Genomic DNA, 26220 nt, shown 5'->3' on the forward strand with positions numbered 1-26220 from the left:
GCACAGGCATTTTTTTGGCACCCATGTTAACAGATTAGACGCGTTTCAGCGCGGAGTTAAAGTTAATTAAAGCCACAGTGCATTTTTCTTGGTCAAAATACACCTGAGTAACAAATTTCACCATAAAATCAGATAAGCGCCATGTTCCGTGTTTCAGTCACCATATGACTTTCAGCACTGTGAAAAAAATTACACAAAAACACATTATTGCCTGGAGTTTTTTGCCCTAACAATCAAAAATGTTATGTTAAAATACTCAACAGATGTTTACTTCATCCCAATTACAAGCAATATAAACAGCATATATGGTTAATATTTTCTCTTTACCTTTGTTAGATCACATTTAAGAATTGCAACCTCGTGTGGGAATGGCAGGAGTAGAAACACAAAACTCACTCTTGCACTCTTTCACACTTACACACAATCTCTCTCTCACACGCACGCACACACACACTCATGCACACACATACACACACCCACAACGCACACACCCACAACACACACACAGACACACACAAAACACCCCCCCCCCCACACACACACACACACACACACACACACATACACATGCACACACACACACACATACGCACACACACACACACACACTTGGATATGTGGTGTACGGTCACTCTCCATTGGCATAATGGTTTTTCTAATGTACAAACTGTATAATCTATCCCCCTACACTAACCCTACCCCTAAACCTACCAATCACAGAAAACTTTTGGCATTTTTTGAATTTCAAAAAACACCATTTAGTATGTTTTAGTATGAGGACACAGATGTCGTCATAAACCATGTTTACGTTGTAATACCCATGTCATTATACACATTTGTGTCCTCATAAACCATATACAAGAACATACACACACTAACAGCAGGCCCTGACAGGAGGAGGAGGGGGATTGTTCGGAGTAATTTCAAACAAGGGTCCTTTGCACCATGACCTCGAGCCAAACACCCTCGAGCCAAGCTTTTTTTTACCATTATTAAAGTTAGAGCTTATTTAGAGACATCAGCCGAATGGCTTAGTGCAGGCGCTAATGGATCCAAGGTTGTATCTCGTAAATTAGCCCACTAATAATGCCCAGAAGGGAGATGTCACGGGTGGTTGCAGGAAGGCAGACGGAGACGAGGATATATTTCCAAGAACGAAGGTTTAATGTAATTAAATACAGGACAGCAGAACAGGTAGCAACACACACTAAATATAACGGAGATCGGACAAAGACTGACTGAACAAACAAACACAGATGACACTGATTAACGGAATACAGGTGATACAGCTGAAGTAAATGACAGTAACCACAGAAACGAAGGAGTGGCGGGAAAAGAACAAAGGAAAACAGGAACCAATCAAAACACAAACTTAAAGTCCAAACAAGCACTGACACTTGACACGTGGCTCGAGGTCATGGTGCAAAGGACCCTAGGTTGAAATTACTCCGAATCATCCCTTTAACTTTATCATAAAAACTACATGTATACAGCATGAAAAAATATATAGCATGGTTCCTACAAAAAATATAAAGCAGAACAAAACATTTTCAACATTTAGAATAATAATAGGAAATGTTTCTTATTGAAGAAAGGATCATGAGACACTGAAGACAGTAATGGCTGCTGAAAATTCAGCTTTGCCATCACAGGAATACATAACTTTTTTAAATACATTAAAATAGAAAACGGTTTCACAATAATATGGTTATTACTTTAATTTTGGTTTTATAAATGCAGCCTTGGTGAGCATAGTAAACTTCTTTCAAAAACATAAAAAAAAATCTTTATGACCCCAAAAATTTGAACGGTAAATAAAATAAAATAAAATAAAATAAAATAAAATAAAATAAAATAAAATAAAATAAAATAAAATAAAATAAAATAAAATAAAATAAAATAAAATAAAATAAAATAAAATAAAATAATTCTATCATAGAAAATCAGGATTATTGGGCTACATTAACAAACAGCCGATACATTACAATATTTCTAACAAAATATAGCATATTGCTCTGAAAATGGCATTCTACATGAATTAATCATTAATATTCTTGTAATATATTCCAATCAGTTTCTATGTTTTCCAAGTAATTCATTAAGTTTCAAATCAGACTGTGCAGCAAATCTTAAATATGTTTCAAACACATGCAATAATTCAACCAGTCTAGTCCAATTCATTGCAGTTTTGACCTGAAAGTGTGGTAGTTTCATAATATGTTTTCATAACACTGGTCCATCCATGTCAGTGGGTCTCAATCCCCTTCCCCAAAAATCCACCCTTTATTAGAGTCATGCTGAGCTCTTCTTTTATGCCAGTCTGCCCAGCATGCTGTGTTCATTTCAGGTCGAAGGGAGTGAACTTTTCTACTGCTTTTATAACAAGTCAGCTGAAAATCAAACAAGACTGACACAGTTTTCAACCTGAGAGAGTTGTTTTTCATGAGAACAGTACACCATAAAATAAAATAAAAAAGCATTTATATTTGTATTAAAAATTAAGCTACACTTTATTTCGATGGTCCCCTTTAGACATTCTGTTGACTATAAGTAACATTGCACTTACATGTCAACTAACTCTCATTAGAGTATTAGATGAGTATTAGTAAACTGAGGGTGAGTAGATTAAGTTGACATGTACTTGCAAAGTTACTTATAGTAAGGAGAATGTCTGTTGGAGGACCATGAAAATAAAGTGCTTGCAGATATTAAGCACAGTCTATTAATACTCTAATGAGAGTTAGTTGACATGTAGGTGCAATGTTACTTATAGTCAACAGCATGTCTAAAGGGGACCATCAAAATAAAGTGTTATCTACCAAAAGGTTTAACGGAAGTTAGGTTAAGGTTATTGTTGGCTTTGTGCATAAACATCTTTAATAAAGCATTGTGGTCTTTGTCTTTCAGTTCTCCCAGCGATCCGAAGTTGGCCACACAGTCTCAGACCTTGGCATCTCGAGGTGGGAAGAAACCACCCTGGACTGCATCTGCTCTTGCTGTGGAAGCTAAAGAACTAACTCATGCTGTCAGAAGCCTTCTAGAGCTGGACTGTAAGTATGCAGGTATGTTTTCTGCTTTAACACCATCTACCTGTCATGTAAAAAAATCATCTTACGGCACCAGCAATTTGAGCTGTGCTGGATGAGATGTTATCATTCCTTATTAAAAGGTGGATGCATAATATTATCTGTTAACAAAACTCTATTGCAACAAGAAACAGACTCTGGCAACAGCTTTAGGTTATGATCTCATTTTTAAAATGACTTTTTGACTTTGGTTTACCCTAAGAGCCACACTCAGTCTGCTTATTTACCCATTGCATGAACCCCTGATCCCATTCAGCTTTGTAATTCTGAGGAAATTATGTAGCTTTCCTTCAAGCAATGTTTGACCTTGCGCAAATGCATCTAATGACCTGTAGAGGTCAAAACATTGGCAGTCTTTCCATAATTCCATCTCATTATGAGTTTATTAAACCATTGATGTCATTATAACCAAGATACTGCTTATTGTTCACATTTGTTGAACCTATTAAACATTTGTTATGGAACATCTTTCTCCTTTTACAGCAGACAGCCTAGTGATCTACATTTAAGTACATTATCTGCTTGTTTGTTGATATATAACCATCTTAATCGTCAAATCTCAGCCATTTAGATGTATATCGTGAAAAAATAGGTCAATCCCATGAGAAAACAATACAAGGTGTATTTGCTGCTAATACAAACCTTGTAGATCTGGTTCACCTCACTGCTTAAAACGTTGCCTGGATACGAAGCTGCTGGAAAGCAATCGTCTTTGTTTTTTGTCGCAATTGTATATAATTTCAAAGCTACACAAAGATATACACTTTTAGAAATGTGTCATTGGTGGGGTAACAAACATGTAAACTAAAATGCATTTTAAATTTTTTTTTAAGTTGAATGCTTTTTTATACACAACAATGATTGTTCATGTCATCTTGATTTGACTGACAGTGTTTACTAAAAGAAAGAATACGATCTTGTTGGCCTAGTTAAATTGATCCAGCTTGTCAAAACATCACTGATAGCAGTCCATCCAAAGCGCAGTTCCTGAAAACAACTACAACAATAAGAAGCTGCCTTTTCTTTCTAAAGGTTTTTTCCTAATTAACACTGGGCGTCCAGTTCAGCCTCATAAAACGGAGTCATGAAGTAGAATGTCAGGTATTAAAAAGAGACCTTATACAGTGAGATTTAATAATAATATAGTCAGATAGTAATATTAACCGAAGTATCCTGTTCTTTGTATCTCAAGAAAGCATGTTGATTGTATTCCTGCTTACAGAGCGGCGTGATTTTCTTGCATGTTAAAGGAAACAGGCAGTTCACGGACTCGCTGCAACTCAGACAAAACAGCATCTCTGGCCTCCTCTTATTCACTGAATACATGGTCTAAACAATGAGGTTATTCAATGATGGCCTTGTTTTTCTCTTTTTGTCAAATCGCTTTTGAATGAACATGCTCTGCAGTGAATATTTTTGTGAATTTGAATAGTGAAGTTGATTAAATTATACACCTGAGAGTCCCTTCAGGATTGGAAGCTCCAAATGTAATCATAAAAAAATAAAAAATAAAAAAAATTCATTGGTTAACCATCAGTCTGAATTTTAGGGTGTTTACACGACAACAGACGATAACGTTGTCAAAACGATCCCCATTCAAACGGATCTGCGAAAATTACTAAAAAGGCTGTATTGTGCGTGCCCGGCCAGTAGTTGGCAATGTCACTTTGTCAAGAAACACCCCGCGAACACGTAATACGCATGCGCATGACGTCACCGTTTTCACGAATTCACGCTTTTGTTTTTACATGGATACGGTAAAGGCATCGGTTTCAAATCCTTGCACTTTGAAACCCGTTTTCAAAAGCTTGCGTTTTCAGGCCCCTAAAACGCAGTTGTCGTCAAAAAGGAACGGCCAAAACGCATAAGTTTTCTGTTTTCAGTTGACTATGCTCCCTTAGTGCAGGACACATCCTCCTTAAAGGTTGTATTTCAGGCCCCCCAAAAAAAGATCACATTCATCTAATCTTTCCTAACGATCCGCTAGCTGCCTGCCCCATTAGCATGCCGTCAAAAAACGCGTCTCTGTAGGCAGCCTAGGCTCTGAGATCTGCACACAAAAACAATTGGTTTCACCAACCACTCAAAACCAAAACAAATAGTGTTCCAACCAATCACCGACCGGGGGAGGGTGATTGGTTGGAACACTATTTGTTTTGGTTTTGACGTATATCTGAGTGAAACTGCATCTCGAACAGTTAAAAATGTCAGACTGGATTTGTGCATCAGGTTTATTAATTGGATCATTGTGGTTTGCTATTGCTGTGATCTCATGTAAGAGACAGATTGTCCCACTAGTCCAGTCATTTTAAGCCAAAATGGGGGTCAACCTTGAACAAATTGCAACAGAAGCAAACTCAACTGATTTTGTATCCTCAATATGTCCTGAGTAAGGAAAAAAAAGCCCCGAAGAATCCCATTAGGGGAAAGTTTCGAAAAAGACCCAAATATAGCCTATTCATACGCCTGTTCATTCTTTTTCTTAGGTGAATAGGGTAAACATTTAACCTTTAGATATCACCATGAACATTACTGAGTTGATTACTTACATCAAGACAAACAAAAAATGTATTACAAGTTTTTTTTAATTGTTTGTTAACATGGACAAACGGTGCATAATCTAATTACGTATGTGCTAATTTGCATAAATACCACAACAGATCTAAACATTGGGTATAGCCAGGTGAAAATGTCTTGTTGAATCTTGTTGACACATACCAGTAAAATACTTAATGTTAAGGCCTGAATGGAACCCATTTAGGCTACCCATGAGCATTAATACATAGAGGCAGGAAGAAGTACTTTAAAACAGCCTTTATTCATTATTATTGCAGAGATGGGGTTTGGGGCTGGGTCCGTGGGACTGTTTCTGGGGATTCACTTTTTATTTTACCTACCTTTTGTCTTCTGCATTCCCCTTACCATTGTCTCCTGTTCTTCCCTCAGACTCGTCCCCCAGAAACAATCCCACGGACCCAGCCCCAAACCCCATCTCTGCAATAATAATGAATAAAGGCTGGTTTCTAAAGTACTTCTTCCTGCCTCATGTATTAATGCTCATGGGTAGCCGTAATGGGTTCCATTCAGGCCTTAACATTAAGTATTTTACGGTTATGTGTCAACAAGATTCAACAAGACATTTTCACCTGGCTATACCCAATGTTTAGATCTGTTGTGGTATTTATGCAAATTAGCACATACGTAATTAGATTATGCACCGTTTATCCATGTTAACAAATAATAAAAAAAAACTTGTAATACATTTTTTGTTTGTCTTGATGTAAGTAATCAACTCAGTAATGTTCATGGTGATATCTAAAGGTTAAAATGTTTACCCTATTCACGTAAGAAAAAGAATGAACAGGCGTATGAATAGGCTATATTTGGGTCTTTTTCGAAACTTTCCTCTAATGGGATTCTTCAGGGCTTTTTTTTCCCTTACTCAGGACATATTGAGGATACAAAATCAGTTGAGTTTGCTTCTGTTGCAATTTGTTCAACCTTTTTACATAAAATGACTGGACTACACCCTCGCATCATTAGAGGAGTAATAAGATGTAGCTACAAGAGTTAAGTTATTTTGATTAAAAATCTGTGTGCACATGAATTATAAAATAATATAATGATGTTCACGGATAAATCATTTATAACAAATACTGCAGTATTTCATTAAATAATAAGAATTGTCCATTTTGATTTTAAAGTCTGTCTATAAAATATGATTTGACAAATGGGACGATTTAACAACTGTTTGTTTCTACTATTTCTTGGTAACTTAAATTTCCAAGGTACCAAATGATGCACAAAAAACGGAGAGAGATGGACAGATGGATGGATTAAGGGAAGATAGAAGACTCCTGGGTTCAAAGGATCAGCTGAGGGAGGGAAGAAAGATCTAAAGTGATTGCTTAGGGGACTGAAAACGTGTTCCACACACCTGGCAGCATGTGACCTCTCAGCGAGTGATGCTCACGTTTTGTTTGAATGCTGCCGTACGGGGCGAGGACGAGGCAGGCTTTGAGTTGCACATGGAGGGTCACCCTCATCACACTGATTGAAAGCAAAGAGAGCAACCTCAGCCCAGCACAGAGACAAGCAGTGGTTTCCACGTGATGGATATTCTTTCAGCCTTGTGACAGGCTACGTACCACTCTGTGTCTCATCAATAAGGGGGAGGGGGAGACATGCTTTGGAATAAGGATTTATGATTGATTGACACACCTTATTTCATCATTTAAAGGGATAGTTCACCCTAAAATGGAAAGTGTCATCATTCACTCATTTGTTTCAAACCTGTTTTATTCTATTTCTTCTGCAGAACACAAAAGAAGGCATTTTGCAGAACGTTCAGCCATTTTTCGACATATATTATTTTGTTTTCCACAGAAGAAGAAAAAAAGTCGTACAGGTTTGGAATGGCACGAGGATGAGTAAATGATGACAGAATTTTCGTACTGTCCCTTTAAGAGAGAATCAATTTTGGGAAAGCTTCTGCTGCTCATCCCAATCATATCTGATTTACTGAGGCGTAATTTGAGGCAGATGAAATTGCCTTTTCAGTATCATAGTGTTGATCTAGTGAAATCATTCACTCTTGGTTGCTAGAGCAAGGCCTTTAGATAACAAAGAGTTGATTGAATTAAAAAGGCATGTGATGAGCTATACTCTATACTGTGTCCTAAGGGTTTTTGATCACTGTGGATGCGTCAGAACACTCAAAACAAAAAAACGAAATCTCACTAAGCTGTAGAATTTAAAGACTCAATTGAGTTGACGACCACTAGAAATACAGATGAATGCAAGTTTTAGAAAACATCATTCTGTTTGAATTCTGGGAAATGACTTTTGTTCTCAAGGCTGATAAAGACAACAGCCAGCAATTAGGGAAGGTAAACCAACGTTTAGGTACGTTTCATTATGAAAGCCCAGTTTCACTTATGGTTTGTAAAGGTTATGTTAGAACCAAACGTTTTTATAAAATTCTATACATTCTCGTAATGTTGAGGGAAAGCGTTCAAAAATTATATGATCAATAAATATCAACAACAAATGTTTTTAAATAGCTTTAACTCATCAAAATAAGTTGAGCAACTTTTTTTAGTTATACAAGATTCAACTAATTTTTTAAGTCAGTTTAATGTAAATTAAGTTGAAATGACTTAAACATCCAAGTTGATTGTACTTTAAGGCAGCAAATTTTTTATAAAGGTGTAGAACAAGGTTCTAGGAACAAATATTTTTACTTGATGAACATTTTCATAACGTTGAGAGAAAACGTTCTTAGAACAACATTCTCAGAAAGTCTTTGTGATGTTATTAATATTTGCTGAATGTTTTCAGAATGTCTGTATAAAACTTTGTGAGAACAATTTTAATGAAACATCCTTAGTGTTATATTTGTCAAAGTCAAATTTTTTGCACTTTTTTTTTTTTTACAATACACGTTTCAAAGCTTTACAGAAAATCATAATTTTATAATGTTTATAATATCTTAATATCTTCATGCCATATAGTTGCATTTAGCATATTCCCAGCTAAGAGGAAGCGTTCTCAGAACTTTGGCTGGCAAGGTTCTCTCAAAGTTATGAACAAACTTTCTTCAGAATTAATAGAACGTTTGTTCAAAGTTATCTGGTCTTTAAAAACATTCTCAAAACGTTAGCACAAAAACGTGATTTATACCACGTACGTGCGACGTAATTTCTGCAATGTTTTAGTTGGACGTTCATCTAACGCTTTTTAAACATTACTACTTGTTTGACCATTAAAGAGAATTGAAGAGAAGAGAACATGAAGTCACAAGACACATGCATAAGGAACAAACAATGAATGCAAGTAGTAGGCCTATATGAAATATACAAGCAAGCAGTTATAATACACTGACTTCACTGAACCTACACTGTAAAAAGTGAACAGTTGGATCAACTTAAAAAAATTACTTCAATTGGTAACACCTAAAGAAATTAAGTTTTCTCAACTTAAATGATCACGTTTTTCACGATAAACCAATTGAAGTAAAACATTTTTTTAAGTTGATCCAACTGTTCACTTTTTACAGTGTATAATGCATTACATTAAGCAATCAGGACTTCAAACTTCCCCTTCTGTAACAGCATTTCATCTGATTCTGAACTATAAATTCTCTCATTGTCATTCTAATCCTCATTCCACATCATTTTTAAACCAAACATCCAGAGTCCAGACAACATCCAGACAGCCGTTACACTCATGGTCTCTCTTCAGCCTGAAGCATCACAAAGCATTTAGTTTGAAACTCCATATGAAACTTCATACAGGAACACAATTTGGTGTTTTCTTTTTCTATTGTGTGGTTTTGCTAGATTTTACTTGTGTTCTGTCTAGGTGTATGTATGAGTTTGCGTTATTTTTCCCCTTGTTTAACTTGGTGGGGTTGTGTTTTTTTTAATATATATGTTTAGAAAATGCAAGCTTTACTCGTTACGATAAGATGTTTTGGACTGTGTACTTCACAGAGACTCTTACACAGTTTAGTTTACCACTATACAGTAAGATGTTAATCTTTAAGTAAAGTCTTATCTGTTATTTTTGCAATTCAAATATTTAATGCACTTAGAGACTTGTATACTCTGGAAAAATGTAAACATACGTATAAAATTATAAATGATGAAAAATGTTTGCTTTGTGTTTGAAATAACGTTTTGATATAAAACAGTTTTTTTAGAATGGTAGAATGGAATGTTCTTGAAAAGTTAACATAAGCCAAGAAAAAAACGTTCTTATTACATTCAAAAACTGAATGTTTAAAAAACATTCCGAAATAAAGTTTTCGTAACTTAATGGAAATGGTAGCAAAACATACAAATGGAATAGAAAACAAGGCCGGAACGTCATAGACATTAAGAATCCCCCAATAATTAGAAATGGACAGATTGTCTCTGTTTGTTTACTATGGTAACACTTTAGTTTAGGGTCCAATTTTCACTATTAACTAGTTGCTTATTAGCATGCATATTACTAGGATATTGGCTGTTTATAAAGCACATATTAATGCCTTATTCTGCTTGGCCATATTCTACATCCTTTAATCCTTCCCAATACTTAAACTTAACAACTACCTTACTAACTTTTGATAAGCAGTAATTACTGTAGGAGTTTATTGAGGCAAAAGTCATAGTTAATAGTTAGTTCATCTTGAGAACTGGAACCTAAACTAAAGTGTGACCTAAATGTTAAATGACCAACAGCGATGACCAGTGATGCAAACTACTTTTGTTTTGGCTGAATCATTTCACAGTGTGATTCATTCATAACTCAATGTGGTGTGACAAACATTTTTCTGTTTCGTGTTTCGACAGTCATACCGATAAGAGTGAATAGTGCATATTTTAAAATAAAAATATTATTCTCATATAGTTCAAATTGATTATTTTATAGAAATTCTTATTCTTGTTCTTTTACTCTTTTTTTCTTTTTCTTTTTTGTTATTGCCTTAAATCCATTTAAATCCTTTATGTCCCCCTGTGGTGAAAATCAAGTTTCTAATGTTGTTTATATGTCTATGTAGTGTTTTTAATATGCTTTAAGACAAACCATGTGCAAATTCATAAGTCAACACCATTGCTGAGTATTTTCTCCTTAAAACTGCAGTGAACCAAAGACAGCGCTGGTGTTTCTCACATCACAAACTACCTTGTAATCAATCATGTCAACGTGTGATCGTCAACGAGTGGATCTCTGAGCTGGTGTGAGTGATGGAGGCGGGGCTAATTAGCATATTCATAGAACCAAGTATACTAAATGAGGCAAGGGTGTAAAGTTACATTCAAGCTATTTTAAGACATGAAGACATTTTTTTTCAGTGAATTTTTTAAAAAATATGTAATTTTGGTGATCAAGGATTAGTTTTAAGGGATAAAATTATTGACTACAGAGGGACTTTAATTATTTAATTCCTTTTAAATGACTATGTAAAAAGACATACGCCCCTCCCCATAAATAAAATAAAATTGGTCCCACCCCCAATATTCAAGAAATGGCCAGTGACATGAAAAACTGGTTGTAAGCAAAAATTTCTTATACATTTCCATTCATTTGTTAGTGGAAACATTAGACAACTCAAAATTTACTGCAAATTCCCATGGGCACTACAGAATATGTAGCCAGGGATATTTGTTTGTAGAAATTTGAGACCGCATAAATTATTCTTTGGCCTTTCCTGTCAAAATGTAGATTGTGTGTGAAATCTAGACAGTGGGATACTGTGTGTGTTCTTTTCATCATAATTTTTTTTCATAATAAGATCATGTTTCCGTCCGATGAGAAAGCCATAATAAAGTCATGTCAAGGTATTGTGTATGTCAGCAGACTTGCTGTCAATGGCACTTCCTGCATGTACAAAGGGAGTGTCAAGATCAAATTCTGCCAGGGATTTGCTAACTTTTTTTTTTTTTTTTTTTTTTTGTGGCATGTACTAATGAGATTCTGACCTGTCTCATATTCAGCCTTCAATAGAGTCTGCTTAATTTTTTTTGACGGAGGTCCATTAATTAAAGCCTAGCTCACATCCATCCTCTATCAGAAGTGTTTTCATTTCCAAAGCTGTGCATCAAAGATAAAAAGTGCATTTGGGGAAACCAAAATCCAAATGCATTGGAAGCAAATTTTATTTGTTCCCATTTGATTCTTATACTTTAATGAAAATAGCTTTTCGGAATATGCAGAAACTGTACGCTGGGACATATAGCATATTCATATCCGACCCCATAGTTGCCAGGAAATTCTCACGGTCACTGGCCTTTCAAGATCAAGAGGATCAGCGAGAAATGTTGCAATGCCATTTTTTTTTATTTTGGCTTCAGACTTCTCCAGTATCTTGTTTATTGTCCTCACATAGAGTAAATTAATCTGATTTCTCTGACACTTTTTTTTTTTTTCGTTCACAGTTTTACCGTATGGCTGGGATGAGGCGTACACTGCAGATGGAGTGAAGTACTACATAAAGTAAGTCATGAGTCCACTTCAGTTATACAATCACACACTTGCATACATTCTGAACTTCATCTCCTTTGTTTTCTTTCCCAAAAGTAACAGTACTCATGTTTTGAAGGGTACTTCATAAGAGATAAACAGTTTGACCTACAGTAAACATTCTCAATATAGCCTACACATTAAAAAGAACCACACTACAACCAACTATTCTGAACAAAATTGCAGATATTGCTGTTGTGCTTTGAAAGCAGCAGACTCTATGTATTGTTATTGACAAAATGTATGCAACCTCATCTCTAGAGACAAGAAACACATCTCCCCTTCCCATGAGTACTTTCATTTGCATACCTTTCAAAACAGACTAGTTCAATATTGCAGACATCCATCACTCTTTTGAGAGTCGCACGCAACACCACACCCATGAGTCCTGCATTCTCCATGACACCCACACAGCACAAAAGCATTCACCTCCATGCACCAAATGCCCTATGCATGTTTGTAGGTGTACTGAATGAACCATTCAAAAGTTTGGGGTCAGTAAGAAATTCGTACTTTTATTCAGCGAGGATGCATTAAATTGATTGAAAGTGACAGTAAAGACTTTTACATTGTAAATTATATTTCAAATGAATGCTGTTCTTTTGAACTTTCTATTCATCAAAGAATCCTTTAAAAAATACACAAAAAAATGAACCAGTATGACTAATTTCAACATAATAAGAAATGTTTCCTTACTCTTTAGTAGGTCAGGAAGTAGTAGGTCATTCGGGTACTTTTTGCCTACTCTGTTAAGCAGGGCCGGATCTACCATACGGGCAATCTGGGCACGTGCCCAGGGGCCCTTGCACAGATAGGGGCCCTCCGCGATCGGAGTTTTTTTTTTTTGCACCATGTACGTTGCTACATAAAAATAGTATACACAAGGCTTGGCCTCGACCTTGACAATTATCCAATCAGAATTTTAAAAAGTATATATTACATTATATGATCTCTTATTCATGCAAATGCTTTTAAACAATTCATGTGCGACAAGACAAAAGTGTGACTGTGACACACATACAGACACAGAAAGACGCGCGCGCACGCCAGTATCGTGCGCACAGACAGCACGCCAGAATACAGTTATCTTTCGTGCTTGAACTTAAAATAACACACACAATTATGCAAAAATGTCCGTTTTGTCAAGTATCTTCATAACATAAGAGCTGTCTTATAATGAACGTGAAGAGTTGTGAGAGAATGAGGCGCGTGTGAGATCCGCGTCTCCGTCAGCTGGTCTTAAAGAGACAGCAGCCAATAAAGCTTTCTGTCAGTAAAGTTAATCAAAGAACAAAAAGAACAGAGAAAATGACTCACTGCTGCACAGGTAAATATGACATTTATTTTTAACTCTTGTATTATTGAGACAAATAACAATATTTAATTTAAAAAATATATTATTTTAATTTGAAAACAGTCCATTTAGTTGTTGTTTCTAGTTTGAGTTGAGAAATAGGCTACAAATTTCAGCACTGTCACTAATCTGCGTGTGCATTTTACTTGAGAAATAAGCAAGTTAACTCATGAAACCATTTGTTTACTATATCGCAATCGCATACCGCAATATTGACCTCAATAATCACAATATGACATTTTCCCCAAATCGTGCAGCCCTACTTTTCAGAAAAATGTATTTTGTATCATTGTCTTGTGAACTAGTCATTCAGCTTTTGATCAATAGTGATTGGCATGTTAAATCCCACACCTGGTGGGCCACCTGTGTGTGTGTGATCCTTTGGAGGGTGTGGTTGTCAGGTAGGGGAGGGGGGCCCATGAGCTTCAGTGCCCAGGGGCCCCTGGGGGTACTAATCCAGCCTTGCTGTTAAGGCACACTGAGAAATTTTCGCACGTTAAAAAATAAAAACGACCTCACGTTATGTCAATCACGCTTGTACACTGCCTCCGAAACTTTCGTCCGTCAAAAAAAAATCGAATCAGGTTAGATTTTCTGCGTTTTTCGCATCCGTAGCAAGCATTTTGAATGGTGTTTTGACAATTCAGAGCCACTAAATCACGAAAGCGAAAAAACGCATGCGATAATTTCGGACTCAGTGTGCAAGGGCTTTAATGAGTAGGCCTACTGAGTTAAGCACAAATCAGCATCTTATATTGATTTCTGAAGGACCGTGTGACACTAAAGACTTGAGTATATCCTGCTGAAAATTCAGCTTTGCCAACTGAAGACTAAATTACACATTGAAATATTTTGAAATAGATTATTACGATTTTAAATTGAAAAAGCATTTCACAATTTTACTGTTTTAACTCAATTTTTGATGAAATAAATGCAGCCTTGGTGAGCATATAAGAGACTTCTTTCAATAACATAAAAAAATCTTAACAACCCCAAACATTTGAATAGCAATGTCTCTCTTTTAATCAAGATGTCATGTAGGCTATTAATCGGATGTTTATTTTTTCCTCCAGTCACGAAACTCAGACAACATCATGGACGCACCCTGTAATGAGATCTTTGGGTCTGACAGAACCAAGAACGAATGACCAAACCCTGAACTCTCCAGAAGCCTAGACTGATTCCAAAGACAATTCTGCTTCTTTCTGCTGAAAAACAAAAAAACAACCCAGAGCATAAAACCAAGTGATATGTGCATTATAAAAAATGACAATCAGAAAAAAATCTACGGGGCCCCACTCATGACATGCAGACAAAAAAATATGCATATCGTGGCCATGAATTAAGAATTGGTTCCATGATGTGTACACATGTCCGCATGTCATGTGCAGGGCTCCGTATGAATTTCTAACTGATTTTGAAATATGCAGCAAATACTCCAAAGCTCTTTGATGGTTTGAGAATTCACATTTGAGTTTGAGTTTTCCTTGTTTTTCTGTCCGTCCACTGTTTTTCTGACATTTTAGGAATTTCCCCTCATGTTATTCACTGACCTCTTTCTATTCTGCACCTTGACAAAAACAATGGACAAACCCAATCTGTTTTTCGAAAAAGTCAAACATAATTGCACCTGTTTGAAGTCAAAGGACGCGGCCTCCTCGGTGAAGCAGGAACTTTGGAAGAACACTGTGAGTTAATCAGGATGGACTGTTTCTGTGATGTTCATTCATTTTCTGCTACTTTGATCCACTATTTGTGAAAGCATTTGTTCGTACAGTAGATTTGTTGAAACAGGAATTTGTTTTCTTGTTCAAAGTTCCTTGAACCAGCTCTGCGACAGTTCTTCAGGAATCATTTGCACGGGTTCACTATTATTGTTCTTCACATAAAGATGCATTTTTAATTCTGCTGTTATCCTTAGTGGACTTTCTAGCCATTATACATATAACTGTGAAAGTGTCTTCTCTTGCATGTGCAATTAGTTCTGCGCTTCTATTAGAAATGTGAGTTTAACGTACCCTAAGCCTTATGTGTACAATTTCTTGGAAAATGACACAACATGGCACATTTGCTTTGTTGTGAATTCACTCTGCCTAACAGCATTAATTTAGTCTCAGAGATCTCTTTATGGTAGATCATGAAGAGTTATGTTTTTCCTTTAATGTGAATAACTTTTGTGGTTGTATTAAAGATCGACTGATAAAAACCCATCCACATTTTTTGCCTTTTAAAAGAATATTTGCTGGATCTGTCTATTTCAGTTTGAGTGTACACTTCACAAGCACTTTACACCCTAGGCAAGAAATATTGATTTTTTTTTTCTCTTTTCTTCCCTCCATGCCACGGCAGGTACTTTTATACAGTATAGATGCTTTCAGGAAATGTTAAATCACGTAAATGCTCTTGCATCTCATATAAAAAAAAACCCTTAAATTATGAATTATTAACAATTACAGTAGCCTAAATACTGAACACTGAACTAATAATAATATACTGTTTAAATTTGTTGAGCAATGAGCAAAAAGTCTTTCAGCAAAGTCCGTTGATAGACCTTGCTGCAAATATCTTTCAATTATAATGCATGGTTGCACTCATTCTAGTGCTGTCAAATTGATTAATCACGATTAATCGATTCTAAAATAAAAGTTATATATGTGTGTGTGTGTATATTTATATATGTATATATATATATATATATATATATATATATATATATACACACATATTAATATATACATTTAATAATAAATATATATGCACACACACACATTTTATGCAGACCATGCATATATGACTTTCTTTCACAAGTGAAACTCTTATCTTTGTGCTTAAGATTTCGTTATTTGATGATGTCAGATTGCTAAAAAAACAATAACATATTTCAGGAAGTAAAAGCCTAGACATTAGCGAGTTTTGGTGTGGTGTGTCCCCCTTAAAAGATTTCAAAGATGACAGTAATGATAATGAATTAATCATTCCAGAGTATTAAAGGTTTCTCTATAGGTCTGCTTGCTTCCTAAGTAGTTGCAATCTGTTTCCAATTTGTCAGACACATGTTACAACATGTGGTTTAGTTGTTCCAATTTAGAGGAGGAGCGGCCAGTCATGGCCTACTTTTCTGTAAAGCAACGTCACGTCTGATTGCTTTAGCAACCAGTTACCAAGGTAACAAAAAGAAGACAAGTTCTATAGGACCCTGATAGAAAAACCCATTTCCCTTTTACACTCAGTTTGCTGTATTTAGAAAATGACTTGTATTTACTGTCCATTTGTATACATCTTGTGACTTTACCTTCATTGGGTGCAACAATGTATATGGGTCAGATCTGAATTGTAAAGTTTGTCACTAAGCTACACATGAATGTAGGCTTTGAAAAGCTAATATGCAAGTCATTTATTGGAAGACGGGAGGAGGTGTCTCCTGAAAAAGTGTATTAGCAGCACAGATTACGGGAACAGTGACTTATCACTGACTTTTCCACCGCTTCATAAGTTTAATTCACAAGTGGGAGCTTTTCATTTTTCCCATTTTAAAAGTGTTAACAGGGCGTTTAGGCTTAGTTTATGTGAACGTGCTTGGAAACAGAATGTCACACTGGTCTGTTCAGTTGATGTATCATTCTAATAATGAGGATTATCATGTAGCCTATTATGGAATTATATGCTAAATGTATAATAATAGCCAACTTTTTGACTATATAAGCCTCCCTCCCTTAGATATTGATTTTTGGCCTCCAAATGCTGACTGACTCACTACCTACCTTTTCAAAATAACTTCATATGCAATCATCCTCTCCAAATCTCTCAAGGGAAATGATGCTAGTAGTTTTGATAAGTAATCTGATAACCACAATAAATTCACAAAATAGTGGGGTAGGTTGTAACAACATCACTCTTTTTATTTAAAACTAATTGAGATAAGTATACAACTACTTACTACTATACTATAGATCTGTTCAGGCTAAACTAACTACGCCCCTTTATTGGGCTGTAAGCTTTCGATTTTTCCAACGCTTGTAGGCAGCCTGTGTGCATGTGATGGGGACTTCACTTTCAATGGCAGTTTCAAGCCTTCAGTCTTCAGATTTCTTTACGCTGGTAAATTAAAGGTAGCATATCTTCGATAAATATTTAGCTGAAATGAATATATGAGTCGATTTGCAGGTAGACTCCACTCGCAAGCGAGCAAAACGTCCCCGGTTGCCAGATCTCTATAGAAACATAAGCAAAACATAAACATAGTTCACCCCAAAAAAAAAAAAAAAAAAAAATTCATCAGGCCTAAATATCCACCTCATAAAGTATCCCATTACTATTTGGAGTGAGAAACGGCTGCAAACGATTCAGTCGTGAAATGTGAATCGAAAAATTTCAGACCATTTGACTTGGTTATTCATTGGTGAATCTGGCATCACTAGCTTTGAAACAGCTGATAAATATAGCTGAAATATTACCAAGGGAAAATTAATCTCAGATGGGTATATGGCCTCCATTGTCAGACAATGATTTATCAGAAATGTTTTACTGTGATTTTGCCAAGTAAGACATGTTCCTGGATATTCATATTTTGGTGAACCTCGAACAACATCCCTGTCCGAAAATATTGCCGTCATCCATACCCACAACTTATCCCTAAAATCCTAGGGAAATGATAGCTTAATTACACTTAGAAGCAGCTAACTCTGGTTGTGCTTAAATTGACAAACTGTAAAAGTTAACCTGTCCCTCAAATCTGATTGGTTGATTGGAATGTTTTCTAGGATAAAAAAAAGATGTTGATGCAGGAACATGTTGTAGCTTACTTGGTGAAATCAAGTTCAACGGCACACACAGTAGTTCACTAGGGCACCTGTTTCACTGAGGCTTGTGCCCCAATAAAAAGGGTGACACCTCTGCAACTTTGACCCTAAAACACTAAATACTAAAACACTTCTTTTTTTTTTTTACGAGCCTTGATAATCAAATTTACATGTATTTATTATTTATTTAGCAGACATTTTATCATAAGATAAATTATTAAAAATGATAACAAGAGGATATGGCAACACAGTCTCTAAACTGCCAGCTAGCAAGTGGAGCGAAAGGGTGGCCCCGCCTCTGATTGTTTGACGTCACTCGCCTCAGTCTTGACACATGGTGATGATCATCACATTTCTTACACACACACACATACACTCACGCACTTCAAGCCACCTATGCTGGTGCTGTAGAGCTGGTTCTCTCACTTGTCGTTCTCAGACGAATGAAAGCTTATTTACCTGTTACATAGAGCCCTTAATATCAGTTCAATTTTTCACCAATACTTTTCGCACGGAATAAGAGTGATTATGTCCAGACCACTGCATTCAGCGTTCCTACCTCCGCAAACTCACGGCGTTTTGAAGGCGCTCCTGGAAAAACCTCTGAAACTACCTGGGCAAGATGAAGGTGATCGAAGTTTTCACTTTGTTACACTGTAGCATATGAAGAATAATCATTTTATTGACCTTACTGTTAGGAGCTGTCGTCCGATTCCTGCTGTGATATACAGAATAAATAGCTATTGGTTTTTGCTCTTTTGAAGATTTATTTAACTCTTTTTCTTGTCTTGTCCGTCGTTTAAGTGTCTCTCGCATTAATGAATAAACTTCACTTACAGAGTGATAGCTTGTTCTGAATAATATAAAAAATATTATATTTATAATATACATTTTTTTTTTTAAATACATGATGGAAAATTGAATGGCATTAAAGACAGTGCTTTAAAATCTAGGTTTAACTGTAGCCTAATTACTTTTTTTGAACAATGTTACTTTATAAAGGTGATGCAGTTACACGTTAATGCATGTAGCCTACTTACTTTAGTAATAAATTACGCATAATTGCAAGTAACTAATCCTAAACCAAAACTTAACCCTAATTTTAACTCTATAGCAACTTGTAGTTAATTAATATTACTCCGTTAAAAATTCAGTTTAACCAACAATTTGAATATTAACAATGAAGAAATTTGAGTTGAAACTCTGAAAACTTGTGAAACCAAGTAAAACGGGGAAAAAAATTGCAATGTTAATGAGTGGATTTATTTTTTACTGTGCATTGCTGAGGTTGCAGCTAGGAACAGTCACTTAAAATTATAACTTTAAAAAAGCACTTACAAATCCTCTGAATTTGGATGTATCAAACGTTGATGTGTTACTGTAACTAATGGTAATATCCTTCCAGGCTGTGGGAAGGAGAGAGAGAAGGTGAAAAAGCTAGAAGAAGAGAGAAACGCTCCACAGTCGGCTTTCTTAGGGCCAACGCTTTGGGATAAAACATTGTCTTATGATGGAGACAGCTTTCAGTTGGAGTATATGGACCTTGAGGAGTTCCTCTCTGAAAACGGCATCCCCTCCAGTCCCGCACAGCATGACCAGAGCCTCCACCAGCAGCATCATCAGCAGGCTTCAATGCCACAGACCCCCATCTCGGTCATGGACCTCAGCAGCCGGGCCATCACCTCCATCCACACGGGCATGGTTCCTCAGAACTGCCTCCACAGCCCGGGCAGGACAGGTACTGTGTTTTCTGTGTCCCACTGTGTCACTTTAGATCCACTCTATAGATTAAAAACAACCCTTTAAAATGATGTTAAGCTGGGTCAGATGTCACTATATAAATATGACAGTGTGTGGGTGCAAATGGGAAGCACATGCAGTTTAGTGTGTCAGCCTTTCCTCCGTATTGCTCGGTTTCTATTCTTACCCATATTACTCTGAATTTCTGTTCTACTTTAATATTCAAAGAACAAGGTTACTTATAAGCATATAGATGATAATATACAGATGATAAGATCATAAATAGTATCCACCGTGGTGACAGGCAAGACTGTGTGAAGTTGTGGTTTGGAAAAGAAAGCCCAATGAAAAAATGAGAGAGGTTTTTGTGGAGAAGAGAAAATTAGGATTTTTTATATGTGGGATGTGGACTTGTTCTTATGAAAAATAAGTTGTCAAATGTAAAAGCTTTCCCACCCATTGCAAGCTTTTGAGTTCATATGTGAATGGAAATCTCTGACTAATCTATAATGTCATTTTCCACTGACTAGAATTCGCAAACAGATGACTCTTTTAGTCTGAGCATTTGGTGTGCAACATTTAAACACAGTTTTATATAAAACTTTATGTAAACTGTATGTCGTTTTGGAATTGTGGATTTAGTATCAGGTAAAGATCTCTTGATCAGTTCGTTCTTTAAAATCCATTTATTGAATATCAAAAATATCAAATTGATTAGAAATGAGATTTTTAGACTAATTTGAATGTTAACTGAACTTATAAAAGTAAGTAAACTGACCACTGACTAAAGTTTGCAGACGGATGAATAGTTTCCTAGTCTGAGCATTTGCTGCGCGACATCCAAACATAGTTTTGTGGAAAACCTTATGTCAACTAAAATTATAATTGAAAAAAATCTGCTAAAATGGATGCAGGATGAAAATATGAAATGCCTTCCAGAAAAAGCTTTTATCCTGGCACTAAAAAAAAACAGGTCAGAGCTAATTCAAACATTTAACATGTTTTGCATAGCAAACCCTAAATGTACAGTATACAAGAAAACAAATAGCTGAAAAAAAGATTGTACTGCCAGCTTTTGATTTGTACTGATTTGATTTATGAATGTCTGGTGCACCACCTAGTGGACTGAAATGCTCATGACAGCCTTTTCACCATTAGTTACAATATACATTACCACTAAATTACACTTCTGCCACCGCCTCTACAATAAATCTTTTTTTTCTTCTCTCTCTTTCAGTTTTGCCTCCATCACGTAACACGCCAAGTCCTATAGACCCGGAGGCCCTTCAGATACCAGTGAACTACGAGCCCGATCCGGCAGACCTCGCTCTGTCCAGCGTCCCGGGCCAGGAGGTTTTCGACCCACGGAAATGCAAGTTTTCGGAAGAGGAGCTGAAACCTCAGCCTATGATCAAGAAAGCACGCAAAATCTTCATTTCCGATGATATGAAGGTAACTTGGGTCAAGTTATTCAGCCCCCAAAAGTGTATGTTTGGTCACTCTTTTCACCCATTGACCAGCTGGGCAACAGGCTCTTGCTAAGAAGCTTATCTCTGTTCATTCATCCTTCTGCGGCCTGGCCCACGTGATCCTCCCTTTTTTTTTTTTTCCTGGGATCGCTCCAGTTCTGTCGCATTTGGGATTAAAGGATTTGCCTTTTTCTAATTTGTTCAAATAAAAGTGGATCCCTCCCCAGCTTTGCAGAGTAGTAAATTGCTCAAAGCTGATTGCACGGCAGCAAATGCGTGAGAAAACCTGTCACAATGACGGACGGTTTTCTCTCGTGCTCGCCCTGTTAAACATAAATAAGTATGGTTTGTCATAATTATCTGTTTATATCAATTTGAATTTACAGCCCTGTAAAGCCTGACATATGCAGTAATAGTCAAAAATATATTTTTTGTTAAATGGAACCATTTATTGAACCTTTTAGTTTGAATGAGGTTTTTGCTGAGTATCATATTTGATACATCAGGCTTTTATGGCTTATGTAATATGATATAGCAGAATATTTGAGTTGGGGAAAAAATTCACTGGCCAAAATTCAGCAAAAATATGCAATTTGGTGCAGTTTACTGATATGGCCAAAAAGTAAGATGAATTTCTGAGAGCTTGTAATGTAAATCAATTAGATTGTATAACAGTATAGCAGACTACTTACATAAAATGTATATAAATATCAGCCGTCACTCTATATTTCCCAATAATATGTCTTAGTAAGATGATATTTAAATACTTGACCAAAGCTTTATAGTTTTTACTGTTGGAGCGAAACATAATGCAATGCGACAAAGTGATTGAGAGATAATAAACATAATAAATAATAAACGCTTCATATTTAATACTCCCATTTCTACATGATGTATGGATAATCAAGTAAACCCAAACCTACAGGTATTCAATATAACATTTATTCTAAAAACCAGTAAATATTTCACGGCAAAAACATTGGTGAATATCTTAGAGGCCTTAGAAATTTGCATGTCAGTTATACAATAGGCTTTGTCGGGTTAACATGTGACCATTAAAAAGCTTGAAATAATCTTGACATAATGTAACTAGGCGCTCCTGTCTCTTCCCCACCCTTTTTTTTTTTCCTGCATAATTTGAGCAGGACGACAAATACTGGGCACGGCGCAGAAAGAACAACGTGGCCGCCAAGAGGTCACGGGACGCTCGGCGCCTGAAAGAAAATCAGATTGCCATCCGGGCTGGTTTCCTGGAGAAAGAGAACGCTGCTCTCCGACAGGAAGTTGCCGACATACGGAAAGAGCTCGGGCGGTGCAAAAACATCTTAACCAAGTATGAAGCTCGGCATGGCACCCTGTGAGACTCCCACGGGTCCTGAAGTTCCCTTCCAATTCGAAGGACAATGTTCATGGATGAGGTCCGCTGGGCCTGTTTTCCAGCCGGCCCTCACCTCGCTCTGTTCTCGGCCCCTCAGAAGGCTGAAACGTTTCATTGTGTGGTTATTTTATACATCTTGTAGATCTTTCTCTATTTTGGCATCGCAAACAAAGCCATCATTGTTTGCCAACCGTGTTACTTATTCATTTTAGTGTGTTGTAGCATTTGTCCACAGACGTTTGCCTTGATTAGTCATGGTTTAGCAGTCAAATCTGCTCCTACAGACTCGCATGTGTGCTGTGTATGAGAGAGGAGGTACATGTGCAAAGCTGCTTTAGGCATTTTGTGTCCACAAAGACATGATTCTCACAGACAGAACAGAATGTAGCAAGATTTGAGAGTTTGAAACAAATTCATAATTACTAAATATATGTATAGCCTATCCTTATTAGAAAACAGACAATCAAGTTGCTTACTGTACATCCAAAGCGTAATGATATAAGGATGCCCGCTTCTGGAAATCTTCTGGAAAGTGTGATTCAAATTGGCTGTTATTTTATTATGAACCAGTAGGTGTTTGTTCAGTGAATGTGGTAAATGGACTTTCAGTTCAGTGAATATGAAAGATAAAGTCTTGGTTGATAATGGACCCTTTTCACGGGCCGTGATGATGATCCGCAGTTATCAAATCTAGTAACGTTTAATATATATATATATTTTTTAATACACACTTACAACGCTATACTATACTATAAAAAAACTGCTGCAAGGGAGAGTTTCTCTCTTCTGACTGCTGCAATCAATCTCTTTTTTTTCTTTCTTTTCGGAAAGTCGAGGAAATGCTATCGTTTTCTTTTGCTATTAGAGCCAATGCAAATACGATAGAAGTTTACCCAACTATGACGACTTCCGCTTCTGAGAACCCCGGAAGTGTGAAAAGGGTTCTTTCACGCTATGTTAATTAGCTTTTTTAAATCCAAAAGTGTAGGAAGCTAATTTTGTTTAGGTGGAACAGGGCCTATACAGGGCTTATAGGCCTGTGTGTTGAAACAGATATCTTGCCTTTTGTTGGGGAGTTGTGAAATGAATGTCGATGTACGGTGTTATTTTATGTTTATTACTCTTTACTACAGACCAAATGATATGAAATACAATAATATTGTCATATTCAATGTTTTTACAAAGTTATTCTTGGTTTTGCACAGTATTTTCATATGAATTGATTTTTATGTAATTTGATGTATACTGTATATTTATATATGCATCAAACTATATGAAAAAGTTCAAAATTCTACAGGTAACTGTATATGGGCATTAATATAAAACATTTAGAACTATGAAATGTACATGCGATCAGTTTCTTTACCTTTTTTGTCTATTCTTATACATGCATTTTACTATTAAGTGCATCAATATCGAAACTTTTTTTATGTTTCTTTCATTGTTAAATTATATTGTTAATACTTCTCATGTAATGGTTGTGATGTACAACCATGAAATATGATATTAATGTGTGTTTGCCAAACTTGGTAAAATAATTTTATTCTTGGCCTCATAGAATGTTGTTAATTGTGTATTTCAACAAACAAAATGTCTTTTATATTAAATATATTAAATTACAGCATGTTTAATTTTAACAGTCTTTCTTCAGATGATTATTTGACTCCAATATTTTAAATATGTTGTCTGTTGTGGTCCTTTTTGGTTCCTTTTTCCTGTTAATGAAAATAAAAAGCTTTTGAAAAGCTGATATTTGATGATGTTGCGTGTAATGAGTGAAATATAAATTTGTTATACTATAAATATTTAAAGTCTTTCTTTAAAGATTTGCATTAGGCGTCAAATAATTGCAAAAAAAAACAAACACTGTGGGATGCTAAAGGATCGAAAAATTATAGTTGTTATTCTCAGTCGTACCACTAGAGCGCAATGCCTATCCAAAAAGGCATGTTTGTCTCGAGTCTAAACAGATGTTGTCAATGCTCCGTCATTAGTGTTACAAAATATTCGTTTTCCTCTTTTATACACATCATCATCACTGTCGTCATCACTGTCATCACCAACAACAGATGTATCAGTATTGTAGATATATATATATTTGAAAAGTATGTAAATTAATGTTAAAATAGAAAAATATACTAAATGTGTAATTTTTAATAAAAAAAAAAAAATGTTTTTATTAACAAATGATATATATATATAACATTTTATACTTTAAACATTTCAATATTACTATTATAGAATTATACTTAAATATATATTTAACAATTTGAATATTTAAATCTTTACATTACATATAGGCCTATATATATATATATATATATATATATATAAAATGTTTTAATGTAAATATTTAAATATTCAAATTGTTAATATATTATCATAATTAATATATAAGGAATAATTGACGACAGGCCGTTGAATTATTAGAAAAATAATGCACACCTGAGGTGGTAATGCGGTCACGACGCAAAGCGGCAAGCATTCAACGGCCCTGTAGTATAAGTAGCCTATATTTAATGTAAATATTTAAATATTCAAATTGTTAATACAGTGTATATTATCATAATTATATATGAAGAGTTCAGATGCAAAAACCTCTAAATGCCATCTGAAATTTCCTCCTAGAATGATCATTTTTATGAAGCTCGTATATTTAAGTTCAGTAATTTCACTTAAATGGCAATGAAAATGACCTATTAATTGCCATTTAAGTGAAATTATTGAAATTAAATATACGAGCTTGATAAAAATGATCATTCTAGAAGAAAATTTCAGATGGCATTTAGAGGTTTTTGCATCTGAACTCTTCATATATATATATATATATATAATATGATGAATTTCTAATATGATGAATATATATATGATAATATACACTGTATATGAGATTTAATAGTAAAACACAAAGTAGGCCATACAGAAATATAGACAATAATTCCTTTCCAGAAAATATGCAGCTAAGCAGTACATCCCTTTGACATGCACGCAATAAGTCAAGCTCTCTCTGTCTAAACCTTTCGCATGTTGTAAAATGAGCTTCCTGTCAACAGCATGATGGTCACTACACACTCCTGCAATGACATGTGTTCAGATCTGATCAGTATGTGCTGCTTCTGGGTGTGGCCTAAACGAGACACACAGATGACTTCCTCTGGGATTATGTGGCATTTATCAAATAGACTAGGAGTTATATAAAGCCATTTGTAAATGCAGAGGGAGCAGATTGGGATCTAACATTAATCCCAGCCTGCATTCAGCCTGGCTGCAATCCATCTGAAAGGAAGGGCAGGCAACAGGAATTACAAGCCTTGCACTGTCCTCCACCACTGTCTCATGCTTGCCCTCTCCAACTCATGGCCAACACAGGATAACTGACCCTGAT

General features: G+C 35.7%; 2 protein-coding genes across 7 annotated transcripts in view; both read left to right on the top strand.

Moving 5' to 3' along the window:
* Window positions 1–15693, top strand: part of stxbp4 (syntaxin binding protein 4) — a 37501-nt gene extending 21808 nt beyond the window's left edge. For 3 of the 5 annotated variants that reach the window (XM_084433865.1, XM_084433867.1, XM_084433868.1), the window contains 3 exons: window positions 2908–3062; window positions 12011–12068; window positions 14523–15658. In XM_084433865.1, the coding sequence (XP_084289991.1) occupies window positions 2908–3062; window positions 12011–12068; window positions 14523–14625 (316 nt within the window). In that variant the 3' untranslated portion in view covers window positions 14626–15658. Of the gene's footprint in view, window positions 1–2907; window positions 3063–6874; window positions 7804–12010; window positions 12069–14522 lie in introns of those variants that run through there. The other 2 variants (XM_084433866.1, XM_084433869.1) reach the window with 2 other exon arrangements.
* Window positions 15694–18608: 2915 nt separating this feature from the next.
* hlfb (HLF transcription factor, PAR bZIP family member b) lies at window positions 18609–24583 on the top strand. Of its 2 annotated transcripts, none has more exons than XM_084434128.1 (4): window positions 18609–18876; window positions 19654–19986; window positions 21226–21440; window positions 22603–24583. In XM_084434128.1, exons 1-4 carry the CDS (start codon window positions 18777–18779, stop codon window positions 22816–22818), a joined length of 864 nt encoding a protein of 287 aa, XP_084290254.1. In that variant the 5' UTR covers window positions 18609–18776; the 3' UTR covers window positions 22819–24583. The 2 variants fall into 2 exon arrangements, with proteins under 2 accessions (XP_084290254.1, XP_084290253.1); XM_084434127.1 differs by having other exon boundaries at window positions 22600–24573.
* The last annotated feature ends 1637 nt before the right edge of the window (window positions 24584–26220 follow it).

Source organism: Rutilus rutilus (assembly GCF_951802725.1).
Source record: "Rutilus rutilus genome assembly, chromosome: 16".
Classification (NCBI taxonomy): Eukaryota; Metazoa; Chordata; class Actinopteri; order Cypriniformes; family Leuciscidae; genus Rutilus; species Rutilus rutilus.

Bases quoted from the DNA above. Each gene is read 5' to 3' on its own strand.
- hlfb (XM_084434127.1), top strand. From the start codon at position 18,777: ATGTCCAGACCACTGCATTCAGCGTTCCTACCTCCGCAAACTCACGGC. The intron at 18,877-19,653 runs GTGATCGAAGTT...ATATCCTTCCAG, and splicing joins ACTACCTGGGCAAGATGAAG to GCTGTGGGAAGGAGAGAGAG. The intron at 21,441-22,599 runs GTAACTTGGGTC...GCATAATTTGAG, and splicing joins TCATTTCCGATGATATGAAG to CAGGACGACAAATACTGGGC.